Source organism: Lepidothrix coronata, unplaced genomic scaffold, assembly GCF_001604755.1.
Source record: "Lepidothrix coronata isolate B3197 unplaced genomic scaffold, Lepidothrix_coronata-1.0 Scaffold41, whole genome shotgun sequence".
Taxonomy (NCBI): Eukaryota; Metazoa; Chordata; class Aves; order Passeriformes; family Pipridae; genus Lepidothrix; species Lepidothrix coronata.
The window spans coordinates 727,670-741,986 of record NW_016690221.1 but is presented as its reverse complement, the minus strand read 5'-3'; the positions used below and the strand labels follow the sequence as shown (position 1 = coordinate 741,986).

Sequence of the window (14,317 nt, the reverse complement as noted above, 5' to 3'; positions counted from 1 at the left end):
TCCCTGCCTCAGCTGATACTATCTGCTGCTGCTCCTGCGTGTTACACATAATAGAGATCTTCCACACTGGATCCTGTTGCTGTAGTTACAGCAATTATTGTGTTCTGGGGCTCCAGGAGGGGCCTGAATAAAGATGTTCTGAAATGTTTGAGTAAACAACATACCTTTCTTATGTGGAAAATTTGTCTATTAGAAGCTCCTTCTCCTTTAGCCTCTGTCCTGGATTTGATGAGATCGTAGGGTGCCACTTAAGTTTCTCATTCTTGGTCTTTTTCTAGTGCATTCTTCTCTGGGCAAATTTTCTTTGGTTTTGTTTGTGTTTTCCCTGCTCCAAACAGTGTGACTCGTTTCCTGACTCTTTGCATGCTCAGATTCCTTCATAATACACCACAAACATACTTGTTGCCATATGACTTTAGGGAGTTGCCCCCAGCCAAGTGAGAGTTCACACAGCTTTAGCTTCTTCTGCTCTCACCACCCTGGGCTCGTGCCCTCTGCTGCTCTGTCTCTCTGCACCCTGCAGTGTGTCACCTCTCCTTGTCACAGTGACTTTAGAGGGAGGGGGAGCCTTCACAGCAGAGGCTTGAAGAGCTTGCTTTGAATGACAGAAGCTCGGTGGCCGCTCTCTGAGTGAATATCCAAGTCAAAATGCCGCAGTTTCACCTGAGCTGTGGCTTGTGCTGCTTTCAGATCGCACCTCCATCGTCCGCCCTCCCGAGGACAGCACGGTGATCAAAGGAACCACAGCCACCCTGCACTGCGAGGCCACTCACGATCCCAGAATTTCAATCAGGTTGGTGGTGTCACTCCCTGTCTGTGTGGTTTATCCCAGCTTAATTTTGTAATCTGTGTGAATAGCGTTAGGTGAAAAGTTTCAGGACCCCAGATTTTCACAGCAGACCCCTGATTACTGCATTATAAGGTTGTACACTGTATCATTAATCATATAAATCCCATCTTCCATTTCAGCCTTATGTATTATTTACAATGAGCTATGTTCCACTTCATGACTTCAATATAGCCTTCCATGATTTTACTGTCAAGGTTAATACACTATCAATAAAACCAACTTGTCAGAAGCCAATACTTAATGAGAGTAAAAGCCAAAGAGAAGGAATAGGATTTCAGAAGTGTTTACTCTGGGGTGCATAAAAACCACACAAGAGATGCCCGTGTTTTTGGAAACACAGCAGTAACTTGGGCTTATATTCTGCTTTAACTGTATGAAGGAAAGCAAAATTTGTACAAACTATTAAAATTCATACTAGACCATTTAGAGGAAGCTCAAAATCTTAAAATCAATTTGCCATGAACATTTATTTAGTCTGAAAGCAACATGAAAGAAACTGCAAGGGAGAGGTTGGAGGGTGCTCAAAGGGTGAACGGCAGAAAGAACTTCAGAAAGAGAAATACAGGCATAAAAATTTTGTTAGAGATAGGTAATTGTGAGACCATGGGTTATACACATCCCTGGGACACGTTGGTGTGTGATGGGCTTATGAACTTGGACATTTTTGAATACTTCACCTTTTCCGTGTAAAATATATATAATATTGTTTATAAAATATAGAATATCTTGATTGGAATTACTTTTCTCTTTCTAATCACTTGATCTGAAACTTAAATTTGTAAGAGGCACTGCTCATGAAAGTAACTGTAGGGGCCTGTCCTCTTTAACACATGATGACAGAAGCTGATACCTTATAGCAGAGTTCAAATAAATCTATTTTGACATTCTTATGAGTAATCAATAACTGAAACATTGTAATACTCAGGTATCTTTGGAAGAAGGACAGTGTTGTAATAAATCCATCCAGCAGTTCCAGGATCACAGTGGAGAAAGATGGAACCCTCCTCATCAGCCAGACGTGGTCAGGTGACATTGGAGATTATACCTGTGAGGTCATTTCTTCTGGAGGAAACGACTCCAGAATGGCTCGACTAGAAGTGATGTGAGTATTCCATCTTAGATAAACTCTACGCTTGGTTTCAGATGCATTTTTCTAGCATTTCATTCTGGGTGCTCTGGACAGTTTGGACTTTTTTAGGGTAAATTAGGCCTGGTTCATTTCTAATTAAATTGCCTCTAAATGTCCTGCCCTTTGCATGCTGCCATGCTGCTTGGGCTTCCACACAGCTGGAGCCTTGGAGGTTACTCCCACCGCATCTCTCTGAATCACTACATCTGCATTTCCAGCTGGTTTGAGTGAGCTCAGGGGGTAAAGATTGAGAGGTGGTGGTCCACCTGTAGATAGTACAAGTGGAAAACCACAGGGGACTGTAGAGTGTGTAGGTGGCACAAAATGGATGGGGGAGAGTTGATACACTTGAGGGTAGGGCCACCATTCAGAAGGAATTAATTAGATTGAGAAATGGTCCCAGAAGAACCTTACAAAATTCAGCATGGACAAATGCAATGTCTGCATCTGGGGAGGGATAACCTTTTGCAGGAACCCAGTCTGGGCACTGATCCCCTGGTAGCAGTTCTGCTGGAAAGAACCTGGGGATCTTGGTAGGCAGCAGCTGAACATGATTCAGCTGTGGACCTGTGGGCACAGAGCTCACAGTTTACAGAGACTGTGAACATCCTGGGCTGTGCTTACACAGGCAGAGCAGATTGAGGGACATGATTCCCTCCTCCTGTTTGACATTTATTAGTCTACATCTGGAATACTGTCTCCAGTTTTGACTGAATAAACTGGTCTGATCTGATGGCTGACCCTGCTTTGAGCACAAGTTTGGGCCAGAGACCTCCTGAGGTCCTTTCAAACCTGGATCCTTCTATCATCCCGTGCTGTAGGACTTTCCCATAAAGCCCAGGTGCTGTGCTGCGATGCCAAGGTTTGAAAACAAGAAAACATTTCCTTCTTTTTAGTGTTTTTTCTCTGTTAAACATTTATCAGAATAGCTGGTCCCTGGACAGGCATTGCTTACTCTTGCATTCTTTTGATACATCATTTTTCTGGGGGAAAAAAAAATATTTTTATGTATGACTTTCTTTATTTCTATGGCTCTTTAAAAATAAAAACAAGGAGATGCCTAAAGTGCCGTTCAGTTCTGGAAAAGGATTATAAAAATGTCATTACAGGGTTCCATATTTTCTATTTCTGTCATCCCACTGGGGTGAAGTGCACTTCCGTTTTATTTTTATCCCTAAAAGCAACAGCTGTGGTTTTGGTACGTGTGTGGAGCAGATCAAATGAAAAAGAAGGTGATGTTTTATGTAGACTTATTTATTTATTTATTTGCTTGAGTAGCGCCGCGTGCTTTAATTGAACTAAAATTGCGTCCGTTTCTGCTGGTCATGCCTGACGTCTCTGAGAAGACGGCAACTTGTGCAGTTGGCGGTGTAATGAGTTCACCTCTGAGATTTGCTATGCAGAGGGCTGTTTGATACAGCATTATTCTGACAGTGCCAAGGCTACATCAGATGCCCGTTTTCAGAGAGCGGTCATACATTCTTTTTCTAATTAAGCGCTCCTCAGCTCTCCTCCCGGAGTGCGTTTCACTGCTGGTTTGCATCCAAGAGCAGGAGACAATTCAAAATATATTGCTGCCACAGAACCACGCTCGCTCTTCTCTGAGGCGCGTTTTAAATGGAGGGCAGAAAATTACGGAGTAAAGACTGAAAAGAATGGTAAAACCTGGGCTTTGAAGCAAAGCCATAAATATGTGCTAAACACTTCAGTGGGGTGATGGTTTTTTAATCCTTGATAGCAAAAGATGCCCGGTGCAGCCCAGTGCAGCACGGCAGATGTGTTTACTTGCAGTTCCCTCTTGACTGGTGAGGAGCCTTTTTATGGTCAATAAAATCTGGGCTAGAAGTTGGCTGGGAGAGGCACATCTTGTGTGCATTGCTGAGGCACCCCAGCTGTTCCAGTTGTTCTAGGTGGCTCTCCATGCACTGGGACTGGCTCTTAATCCTGTATCTCTGTTTCCTGTGATGTTCTGTTGCTGATCAGCCATCACCTGTTTTTCCTGGAGGAATTAAAGAAATCTATCAGACCCACTCTTTTAGAGGACTTGAGTAACTGATAAGTCACTCAATAATACCTTGAATTGTGACATTTCATTTCAAAGCAGTGCTGCAGGTAGTGCAATACTGCCAAAGAATATTGCATTTCTTTGCTGCTTTCATCATTATCATTTGGCTCAGCAGCACAGATCTGTGAGAAGGAGAGATACATGATACAACAGGAGTGAAATGAAGAAGAAAATATGTGGAAAGAAAATGTCTGAAGTAAAGCCGAAATTGAATTCCAGCTTGTATACGAATGACAGATCTATAACATTCCCTATTCTCCCGGATAATTCTCTTGTGCAGAACATTAACAAACAGGGCATGTACATTCCCATCGATGAGCACTTACACTTCAGTGCCTTGAGTAGCACTAATGTCAGACAAATGTTCAAAGGAGGCCTCTCAACCAATTACAGACTGGAGCAGTCACCAATGGATAATATCATACCCTACCTTGCCTCGTCTGACAACTCCAATTGTCTCTCCACCTTTTTTTCCCCTAGGAACGAACATGTTCCTCCTCTACCTCTGTGCACGTCAAGAGGAATTTCCAAAGGCACAAATAAGTTTGTTACTGATTTCTGTTCAAACTGATTCAATTCAAAACCATTGACCTTCAGGGCGACCTTCAGTTATTTAATCTCTGAGTGGACTGGTTTTCTAATCTGTGAAAAGAAGGAAAGAAAGCTTTCTTCTTTTGTCTTCCCTTGTTGAAAGACAGGCTTGGGGAGAAAGGCAGTGTTCCTGGCTGGAAGAACCTACAGTGATAGCACAGCACATAAGCATTGGTGGTGCAAGCAGGATGGATCATTTTTCTCAGCGGGAAAGAAGAAATAAAATATTTGAAAAGAAAAGCCAGAAAACTAATGAAGAACTTGCAAAAGTGCAGCCAAAGGTTACCTTGCTCATCAATTTTGCACTGATGGTACTTGGGCACAGAAACTAATTGCTAGTCAAGATACTCTATTCATTTGTCTTCCCTCTAAATGTGTTTATTCTTCATGTACATCACTTGATTTGATTTGCACGAGGTAAAACATTTGCGAGTGATGTTTCTCTTCTACAAGAGATAGATTTTAATTTTGTACTTACTTTTTTTTTTCCTCCTCCCAGAGTTTCTCAGCTGCATATACAGAAACATTTGCAGGTCTTTTGGTGGTGAGCTTCTACCTCTCTTGCATCCCTCCAAGTCATAGGATTTGATCCTGAAAATAATTGCATGTTATGAAACATCCCAGCTTCATTTAAGCTTACTTTTATAGTCCTGTAAATACCACCCTGAAATACATATAGAGGAAAAAAGGCTCGTTCCTAAAGCTGCATAAGCTGAGTTATCACAATGTATCACTCACCTGATGGGAAACTGTGCTGATTCCAGCTCAAAGTATCCTGAGGATTCTCACTATGTATAAAATATGCAGAATTACCACTATCTGTGCCTGATGATACCCACTGCTCAATATCAGCCCGTCTGCAGCCCATGCTAAAGAATCTCTTTGTTGTATGAATGTGACTGAAAAGTATGGTAATGCTGCATTGTTGGAAAATCAAAGCCCTCTACAAGCCTCTGTTATGTCACAACATATAGTAAAACCTTTTAGGCTCTTTTTCTATGCAAAAATATGGGAAGGACAATGTAATACAAAAATAGACAATTTATTCCTGGCAGCAAGTTCATCTTCTTTCAGTTCCCTTTCATCAGAGAAAGAACTATTATTGTTCTGTCTTCTTCAAAAGCAGGAGAGGGGAGCTAACCACTTATAATAAACCCCAGTGGGTTGCCAAGAATGCATAGTATTGCCTTTGTCAACCATCCATACATGAATTTTGATGCCCTTTTTACTAGAGTATTTATAATTGCTGCTTCTTCCAATTTCTTCCCGATATATCCCATAAAAAATAGCTTGATTACTAAAATTAAAATCAGTATGACCAACACAGAGTAAGAGATCAAAATGACATCCCATTACAAATGTATCTTCATCTGGATCCCATATCCCTCGGTTCCAATAGCCCACCTCTTCTCCTTTCTGCAGGGAGTGAAAGCAGGAAGAATGTCAGACTTGAAAATATATTATTCCTTCCTCACTGGAAAGAAAGCTTCTATTTATTTTTCCAAGCTCTCTATTGAGATGTCATCCAAGAAGCAAGGTTCACTGCTGAGTCTAAATGCACTTGATACTCAAAAGAGAAATATCACCCAGAAATGCACTCAGAAATAAATGCCATTGTGTCTGTTTGTCATTGAAGGTATAGCAGAAATGTACGTGTTTTCAGCAAAAAGAAAGCATAAAATTCAAAACCCTTTCCCAAGTCACCTGTAGATTTGAGCTTGTGGTGACCAACAAAATGAAATGGGAAATAAATCTGAGAGCTCTGGAACTTGGCAACTCTTTAATTTCAAAAATTCACCCCTTTATAGGCCTACGAGAGACAAAAAACCTCAAGACTCGGGGCTGCCTTGAAAGAGTCCTTCCTGTGTTTAGAAATTGGAGAGGATTCTTTTGCAAGGGAAACTGGAGAGACCCAAGCAAGAGTTGACACGTTTCTTAATTTAAAACATTATGAACTTTTATGAGCGGAGCCATCAGGGCTGAGAGCTCTGTCAGCCCTCCTGCCTCGGCTTCTCGCCGCATTATCGGCCGGAGCAGATGAACCACCTGCTCCTGAGCAGAACCCTCGTGGTGGACCTGATTTAGGAAATCATTTCTGAAATAGGAGCAGGGCTTTTCATAAACTGACAAGAAAACTTGTTTAATCTCCTGTGCCTTTTTAGTAATCCCCTCTTCAGTCACAGTCTCTCTAATTACCTGCTGTTGGACCATTTTTCTCAGAAGTCTCTCCAAACCATGTCTGGTTTATTTTCCTCAGCAAATAGTCTGCTTTTAGCTAATTTTATAAAACGCTCTGTGTGTTTGCTGAGTGAATTTTTCAGCTGCCCTCTGGCAGTGATGAGCTGACTCAAAACATTAGGGTTTCTGTTTTGAACATGTATCATTTGCAATGGGCTAATATTTCTCTCCTAGATTGTCACAACGACTTCGTGTTCTTTTCTTGCAAATCTGCTATTTTAATTGCTTTGTCAGAGTCCCCTCAGGTCACCTTGGTGGCAATGCCATTAACCCTGGGCTTATCTATCAATTACAGATTTTTAAAGTGTCCATGGACATATTTTTCTATCATACAAAGTAAGTTATGGAAAACTTGCCTCCATGCAACTCTTCAGCATTAGAGGAGTGAGGTCTTCCAATATTCTATATTGAAAAACTTTCATATATTTCCTATTTGGGGCTTCAGTGAACAAAAGAAAGATAATAATGCTAGAATTACACTGCCAGTGTCTGGTCAAGGGGTGTTGAGTGCCCTGGGTGTTATTGTACTAAACCTCATCCGCTTTCGTGGTGCATAAGAAGGTGAGCAGTTCTAGTCTGAGGTCCTTCTCATCCTGAAAAGGGGTTGAAATTAGCATTCCCTGCAATAATTTCTTGGATGTTAGCAGCAAGGAAAAGTAATTCTCTTAAAGGAAAAATAGAAGCAATGATCTCTTTGGGGAACGTGAATATTCATGATGGTGGTACAGGTCTCATTTATCATCCCTTCCACACAGTATGTGGTAGAAAATGAGAAGGAGACAAAGTGTAAGTGCTTACTAAAGTAGAAATTACCACTTATTAATCTCTGCTTTTGTATACTACAAAGAGAGAAGTACACTTCTGTGCCGAAATGTCGTTGTAGTTTTAAATATTTATTTCTGCCCAGGTGTGTGTCTTAAGCACTTGTTCTGTCTGCCTTGAGGGACTTAAATCTGTAAGCACCATCTGTTGCTGGTTGGTGTGGACACATGGCTAAAGACTATGATATCAGTGAGAAGGTGTCCTGTATGGCTGCAGCTCATGCTGCTCAATCTCTGAACAGAAAGTGCTTGTTTCCTTCACCCTGCTGACTGATTACCATTGTCAATCGAACAGAATAATCAACTAAACCCAAATCCTGAGTAAACAAAACCCCATGTTTAAACTCGGTTTGTGTGTTAAAAGAAAAACAGGAAAGAGGGAATGTCCACTGTTCTTCAAAAGTCTTCTAAGACTTGTACATTAAGAAAAAGAGGCTCAGCTTTAAGTCTTGTAGCCTCTGTCTTCAAGTGAGCTGTTGATTGAGCCCTTCTAATGTATGGAAGATCAAGATTAGTAAATGCACATCCTGAAAATATCCTTAATATGTACCAGGAGTGCTTCTTTACTTCCCAGAAAGGCAGCTACATGGGGATAAGTTTGCTGTGAGCTCCCCCTCAGCTATTCCTGCATTGCTACTTCTGTGACCATCATCTTCCAGAAGGAGCTGAAGCCATGACCCATATCTGAGCTCTTCCCCACTGGGAGTGTTGATAAATGACATGGGGACTGGGACTTCAGTGAACCATGTAGCAACAAGACGTTTCACTCTTTCCTTCAGTAATTATCTTTGCCAGCTTAATCACAAAAACTTTTCCAACCAGCTTGCTTAGGACATAATGATAAATTGTAGCAGAGGTTTAATGTTTATTATAATTTAATGTTTCATTCAAAATTAAGTAGCACACTCCTGTAGTCCCTGGGTAAATGGCCGTATCTTACACTCCCTCTCCACACTTTTCAATTACAGCCTTTCTCTGCCACTCTCTCTCAGGCCAGCTGCCCTTCTGCTTTGTTTCCAGGTCCCCTTCATCCCTAAACTTAACTCATCCAAAATTTTACAGTGCTGTGTTCAAAATCTGCTTCCTTTGGGCCCAGCCCAAAAGTGGCCCTGTCTGAGCTGTCAGTGCGTGCCCAGATCTAAGGGAGAGCTCAATCAGCCCAAACTCCTCACGATCAAGGCATCTCAAGCAAGTGATTTAATGAAGTTAAGATCTGAATCACACCCTGAGGTGTCATTCCATGTTTACTACAGAAAGAGCCCGGGGTCGCCGTGCTGCTAATTTCGTTATGCATTTAAAGTCAAATGAGACGAGACAAGACTTTAAGTCCCGGGTTTAGCCTTAGGAAGCATCAGCCCTTCTAGCCTGGAGAGAGGTGGGCAGGGAAGTGCCTTCTACTTGCGTTGCCTCATTAGCTCTGTGTTTTTCTTACCACTCCTTGGCTCTCCCAGCGATCTTTATTTTTTTGGGTGCTAACTCCACAGTGTGTCTCCCTCAGAAACACGTAAACAAAAGCATTCGCAGTTTTAACAGAAAAATAATAAAGCTATTGTCTGGCTCTCCATATGTTCCTCAATCTTCCCATAGAAGCCGAAATCCAGGACATATTTATTGTTCTGGCCTAAAGCCAGAGCCTGTATTTGCTTTTGTGAGTGGCTGAGGAGTTTGTGGTTTTTAAATAACTGTGAGCCTTCAGTACATGATACATTACACCCAGGAATTACTGTGTTTTTAAATTAAGCCTGTGAAGTACCCTTGTGGCTTTCTGCCCTGGCCAGGAGCTGTGGAAGGGTCACCCTCAGCTTTCCTGGGGAGGAGGGAAGGTTGAATGGGTAAAAACTGTCCCTCCTTTCTTTTCCTTCACTATGAGATCCTTGTCCTCCTTAGGAACGGGATGATAAGGAGCAGAAATCATGCTCAAGTATAATGCTGAAGGGCTTTTATCTCTTAAAACACATCAGCATCGAAGGGTTGCAGCAGAATTTAGTGTTCTCACTGCACTGTGCAGCCTCCCACTTCCAGCCAATGAGTACAAATGAAATGTTTTTCCACAAATTTCTTTTATGTGGAGAAATTACACATTTTAATTGAGCTGCTGTTTTATTTTTGTTTTCTAATGTTTCATTTGGTATTTCCGTGGGGTTTCTGCAGGCATTTTTGCTACATTTTCTGGTTGGGTGCTCCCAAAAAAATCCTTATTATAGGAAGGAAGGATTCTACCCATGACAGGATAAGCCTGAATCCGCAAGTAAATCAAGCTGTTCTGTAGCCTAAGAATACATATGGTAATTTTGATTAGTAGCTCTGTGTGGATAGTGTCAATGTCTTCTGCTTCCTTGAGTATGAAAAATTCCATGTTAAATCATATCTCCCATGTGTTTTACTGTTTATACGTATTATGGCTGTCACATTGCTGGGACATCATTGTAAGAAGGGAGAAAAAGTGAGAGAGGAAATTTATTGACCAAGTTGCTCAGTCACAAACCGTATGAAAATTGGCTTTTTTCCACATTTAGCAACATTTCCATTAGCTGTTCTAAGCATCAGCCTTGGGACTTTCAGCATAAATTATTTTTTTTCCCCCCAAATAGGATAAAATTGTGAAGAACTCAGAGATGTCTTTCATTTATTTAATTGTACAATAGCTGCTGGTGGTTTTATATCTATCATCGCACAAGGCTGGTGTCGTCTGCCTTTCACTGCCTGTAAGACTGTATAGCTGAATGAAATGTAGATTAATTTTTCTGTGCTTTTTTTTTTTCCTCCCTTTCTCTTTTCCTTGACAGTGAGCTGCCTCATTCCCCTCAGAATCTTCTGGCCACTCTGAATTCCTCCCACAGCCGGAGCGTGATGCTCTCCTGGGTTCGCCCCTTTGACGGCAACAGCCCCGTGCTCTACTATGTGGTCGAGCTCTCTGAGAACAGTAAGTAAAGTCAGATATATTTCAACCTCACGTTGTTCTTAATCGTTCAGGCTCACCTTTTACCAGAGCTGCTAACAAAGTGCTGCTGTAGTTTGCTAAATGAGAGACATCATGCACAAAGGGGAAGCTCTGGGTTTTTAAACTCAGCTGTTTGCACACTGAAAGAGTGAGACAACAAAGAAGCCTGAGATGGTGAAATTGTTACACAGGAAAGGCTTAGTTCCACCTTCAGTATTGCCAGCCAGACTTGAGGCACAACAGCTCACTCCTCAGTGCTGTAAACCAACAGTAATCTGTTTCTTCCCATTGTTGTCTTTTTCTCCAATTTCTTAGATATCTTGATGCATTCAGAACCCCAATTTCACCTCAAAGTTGCAGGCAGGGTGATAATACAAGGAATTGTGGTCTGTCAAAGGAAAAAACTTGGATGTCAGTAGGAGCTACTGTCTTACCTGTATATGGGCTCATATATTTTCTCTGCTTTCCCTAGATTATCATTTTACGTTGTTCTTTTAGGTGGGTGGTTGAGGATGCTTGAGTGAGATATCCAGGTGTCTTCCTGGGTTACAAACCTGGCCATTGTGAATTGCCACTTCTTCCAGATTTATCATGCTCTGTGCCTGGGCCTCCGTGGCTCTCAGTTTGCAAGGTTATTCAGGGACATTGCTAATGCCTCCTTAGGAGTTGATGGAAAGATGAGGTTATATGGAAATCGGTCACCTTGGCAATACTTTCTAATCTCTATCACCCTAGGAGCTGGAAATCCAAGCTGAACAATTGATTCCTGATGAAAAAATTAAGAGCATCACTTTTTCTGACATGTGGAAATTAGTCACTGCATAGCTGAATGTGAAGCACTCCTGATTTCTGATTATCTAGAGAGCAGCAGTTTGTTTTGCCACACAGAGAGCCTGAGAGGAAACTTGGGCTTCAGATCACATACAACCCTTTTGCTTTGCAGGCTGAAGTGCATAACTTTTCAGATGTGGAGGTCCCAGAACTGATGATCTTGACAACTGTTAAGCAAAGTGCAGGTTTCTAATCCAAGCAGAAATCCAAAGTCATGCCCAGAACTGCTGTCCTTAAAATAGTTCTGTTCAGGCAAAGACTCCTGATCTTTCTGTAATGAATGATTAAGAAAAACCAGTGTCCTGCATTCCCCCTCTACCTTTTTATCACGAACTTCCTTTTTATTTTCGCTCTTCTCTCCTTTCTTACTATTGACTACAGGGCAAGTAACTACCTTTCTGCTTTTCCTTCCCTGTTCTTTCACCCAAGGATGAAACACCCTTGCGTTTCTTGTTTTCCAGTGGCTTTGACAATGACAAGCCAAAGAAGTCCCAGTCTGGGAGCACAGTGCAGAGGTCCTAGGGCTGTATTTACACAGACACAGCACAGAGCTGGCAAAACATGTGAACCTGGGTCCTGCAGTGGGCTGCATTGGCTGGGGAGAGTCCCTAAAAGAAGAGGTGCAGTTCACTCAGTGCCAGGAGAATCATGGAATTGCTTGAGTCGGAAGGGACCTTAAAGGTCATCTCGTTCCATCATTCATCTTGTGTCATGGAAAAGTTTGAAGACCTTGCAAGTCCCTTTCTAGCAAGGATGCCTTGCAGTTGTATAGCAACGGGGTAAATGTGCTGTCGTTTTATAATTTTATAATTAATTCACTGAAATTTGTCAAAGGCTCAGCGAAAATCAACAGTAATTCTTCGGAAATGGTGCAGACAATCCCTCAGAACTCCACAGGATGCTGTGAACCATTGCTCACTCCACGATAGATAAAATAATTTTGGCTGATGGCATTGCAATCTGCCACTGAGAGGGTCTCATTATCCCAAATCCCAGGTATATGTACTTCAGCAGCTTGCAGCTGCAAAAGCCAGCCACACACTGGGTTTGCTGTGAATTGAGAATCTTAACTCCCAGATATACTCTAGGTCTTGCTGTCCTTTAAATTTTTGTCTTTATTTACTTTGCTTATATGTGCAGTGTCCAAATGGCTACCCACAGAAGTAGGACTTGAATATTCCCCTGAATGTTCCACTCTTGCTGTGATCTCTCATTTCATATATTCTTGCTCAGCTTTAGAGTTGCCAACAGAATAGCACAACATCATCAGTGACTTTGGTTTGAAAAGCTGACTGTAACGTCTGCATATTGTCACTGTCTTGGTTTGGCTTTTATTTTCCTGAAGTTTGTTTTTCAGAGTTATTTTGATCTCAGTGGGGCGTGGTTAATATTTAGTTTCTCCAGACCTCCTACGCCTCTGGAAACCACCACCTTCCCTTTGTTCCCACCCTTCCCAAGCACTGTTTGTGAACGAAGCTGACGTTTGATCTTGTGTGGGTATAGTTTGGTCTGATAGGACTGTGCAGGAGCTCTCTTTGCTTTTCAAAGACAATTTCCTTTTGGGTTTTGTGCTGCAGAAAGAGCGACTGTCAGGGAGGCAGCGAACACCCTCCATGAGCTCCTGTGCCGGCGTCGGGAGCTCTGTCACTGTCACAGCAGCACAAAACACAATGTGCTTCATATCCCAATCCCCCTTGGCTTTCACACGTGTGAAGGGTAGGGAGGGACATCAGAATTATGATTTATTTTCCAGTTAGCAAATCTGCACAGAAGACTTTGTTGTTAGTTCTGTGGAGTTTGAATATGCGGGGTTTGCTTTGCAGTCACAGGTGCCAAAACATAGCCCTGTTTTGTTCCTTTTCTTTTTTTAGCTGTTTTGCTTCGGATAATTTTCTAATAGCTTTAGGATCCATTGTAGGTTTTGAAGCACGTACCATAAATGAATACACAATAACAATATCTGTTGCAGAGAAATAGCTGAAGAGGGTTCAAAATAATGAGTATGAATTTCAGGGGTTTAATTACCAGCTGCATTAGAGAGAGGCGTGTCACTCCACCTGGCATGGATTAGAACTCCTTTTCATTAATATCAATTCAGTAAAGAGATATAAAAACCTTATTTTAATTAGAGGGAAAAAACAGTGGCAGATCGTGCACATAAATTGCTGGAAATATGAACGACTCTAGCCACCTAATTTTTAAAATGAATGTATTTGGCACAATGCAATAATTCTCAAATTACAAGTATTCACAGTAGACTGTGTCTGTGGGTGACTTGAGACATATGGCCTTAAACATTTGGGGGCAAATTTATAATCTAATTTGAAAAACACAGTTCCAGGGAAACACAGTCATTAAGTATTCCTGCCCACACAGAGCCAAGAATGTGAACCTTGATTTGAAATAGGATTTTCAAATAAATAGTACCATGCATTGCTGTCATTTGCACTAATATAATTTTGGATGCTTCATGACCTGTTTAGCCCCTGTTGCGATTATACCCAGGAATTCCAATGAAGTCTCTTCATGGTGTTAGAAGGGGATATGCTTAATTTTATTCCAAAGAGGTTTAGACTTAAGGAATTAATCAAAAAAATATTCTGAATAGGCTTTTAACTGAAGAAATGAATTAAGACTTAAAGAATTCTGCTGAGTACAATTAAGATAAAAGCCCATTTTTGTTTTATTGTATTCTGGGATATCTGTGCTGTGTGATGTAATGATATAACTCAGATTCATCACATTGTGCCAATGAGGAGATAATAAAAGCTCCCGTGAAAAGCATTTGTGCATGCTTAACTTAAAACCTATGAATTGTCATCCCAAATTTGGTAGGAATATTCAAGTGGCA

General features: G+C 41.4%; 1 protein-coding gene across 3 annotated transcripts in view; it reads left to right on the top strand.

Moving 5' to 3' along the window:
• Window positions 1-14,317, top strand: part of SDK1 (sidekick cell adhesion molecule 1) — a 392,652-nt gene that overhangs the window by 259,739 nt on the left and 118,596 nt on the right. For all 3 annotated transcript variants that reach the window (XM_017813542.1, XM_017813541.1, XM_017813543.1), the window contains 3 exons: window positions 691-793; window positions 1,776-1,952; window positions 10,481-10,617. In XM_017813542.1, coding sequence (XP_017669031.1) covers window positions 691-793; window positions 1,776-1,952; window positions 10,481-10,617 — 417 coding nt within the window. The remainder of the gene's footprint in view (window positions 1-690; window positions 794-1,775; window positions 1,953-10,480; window positions 10,618-14,317) is intronic.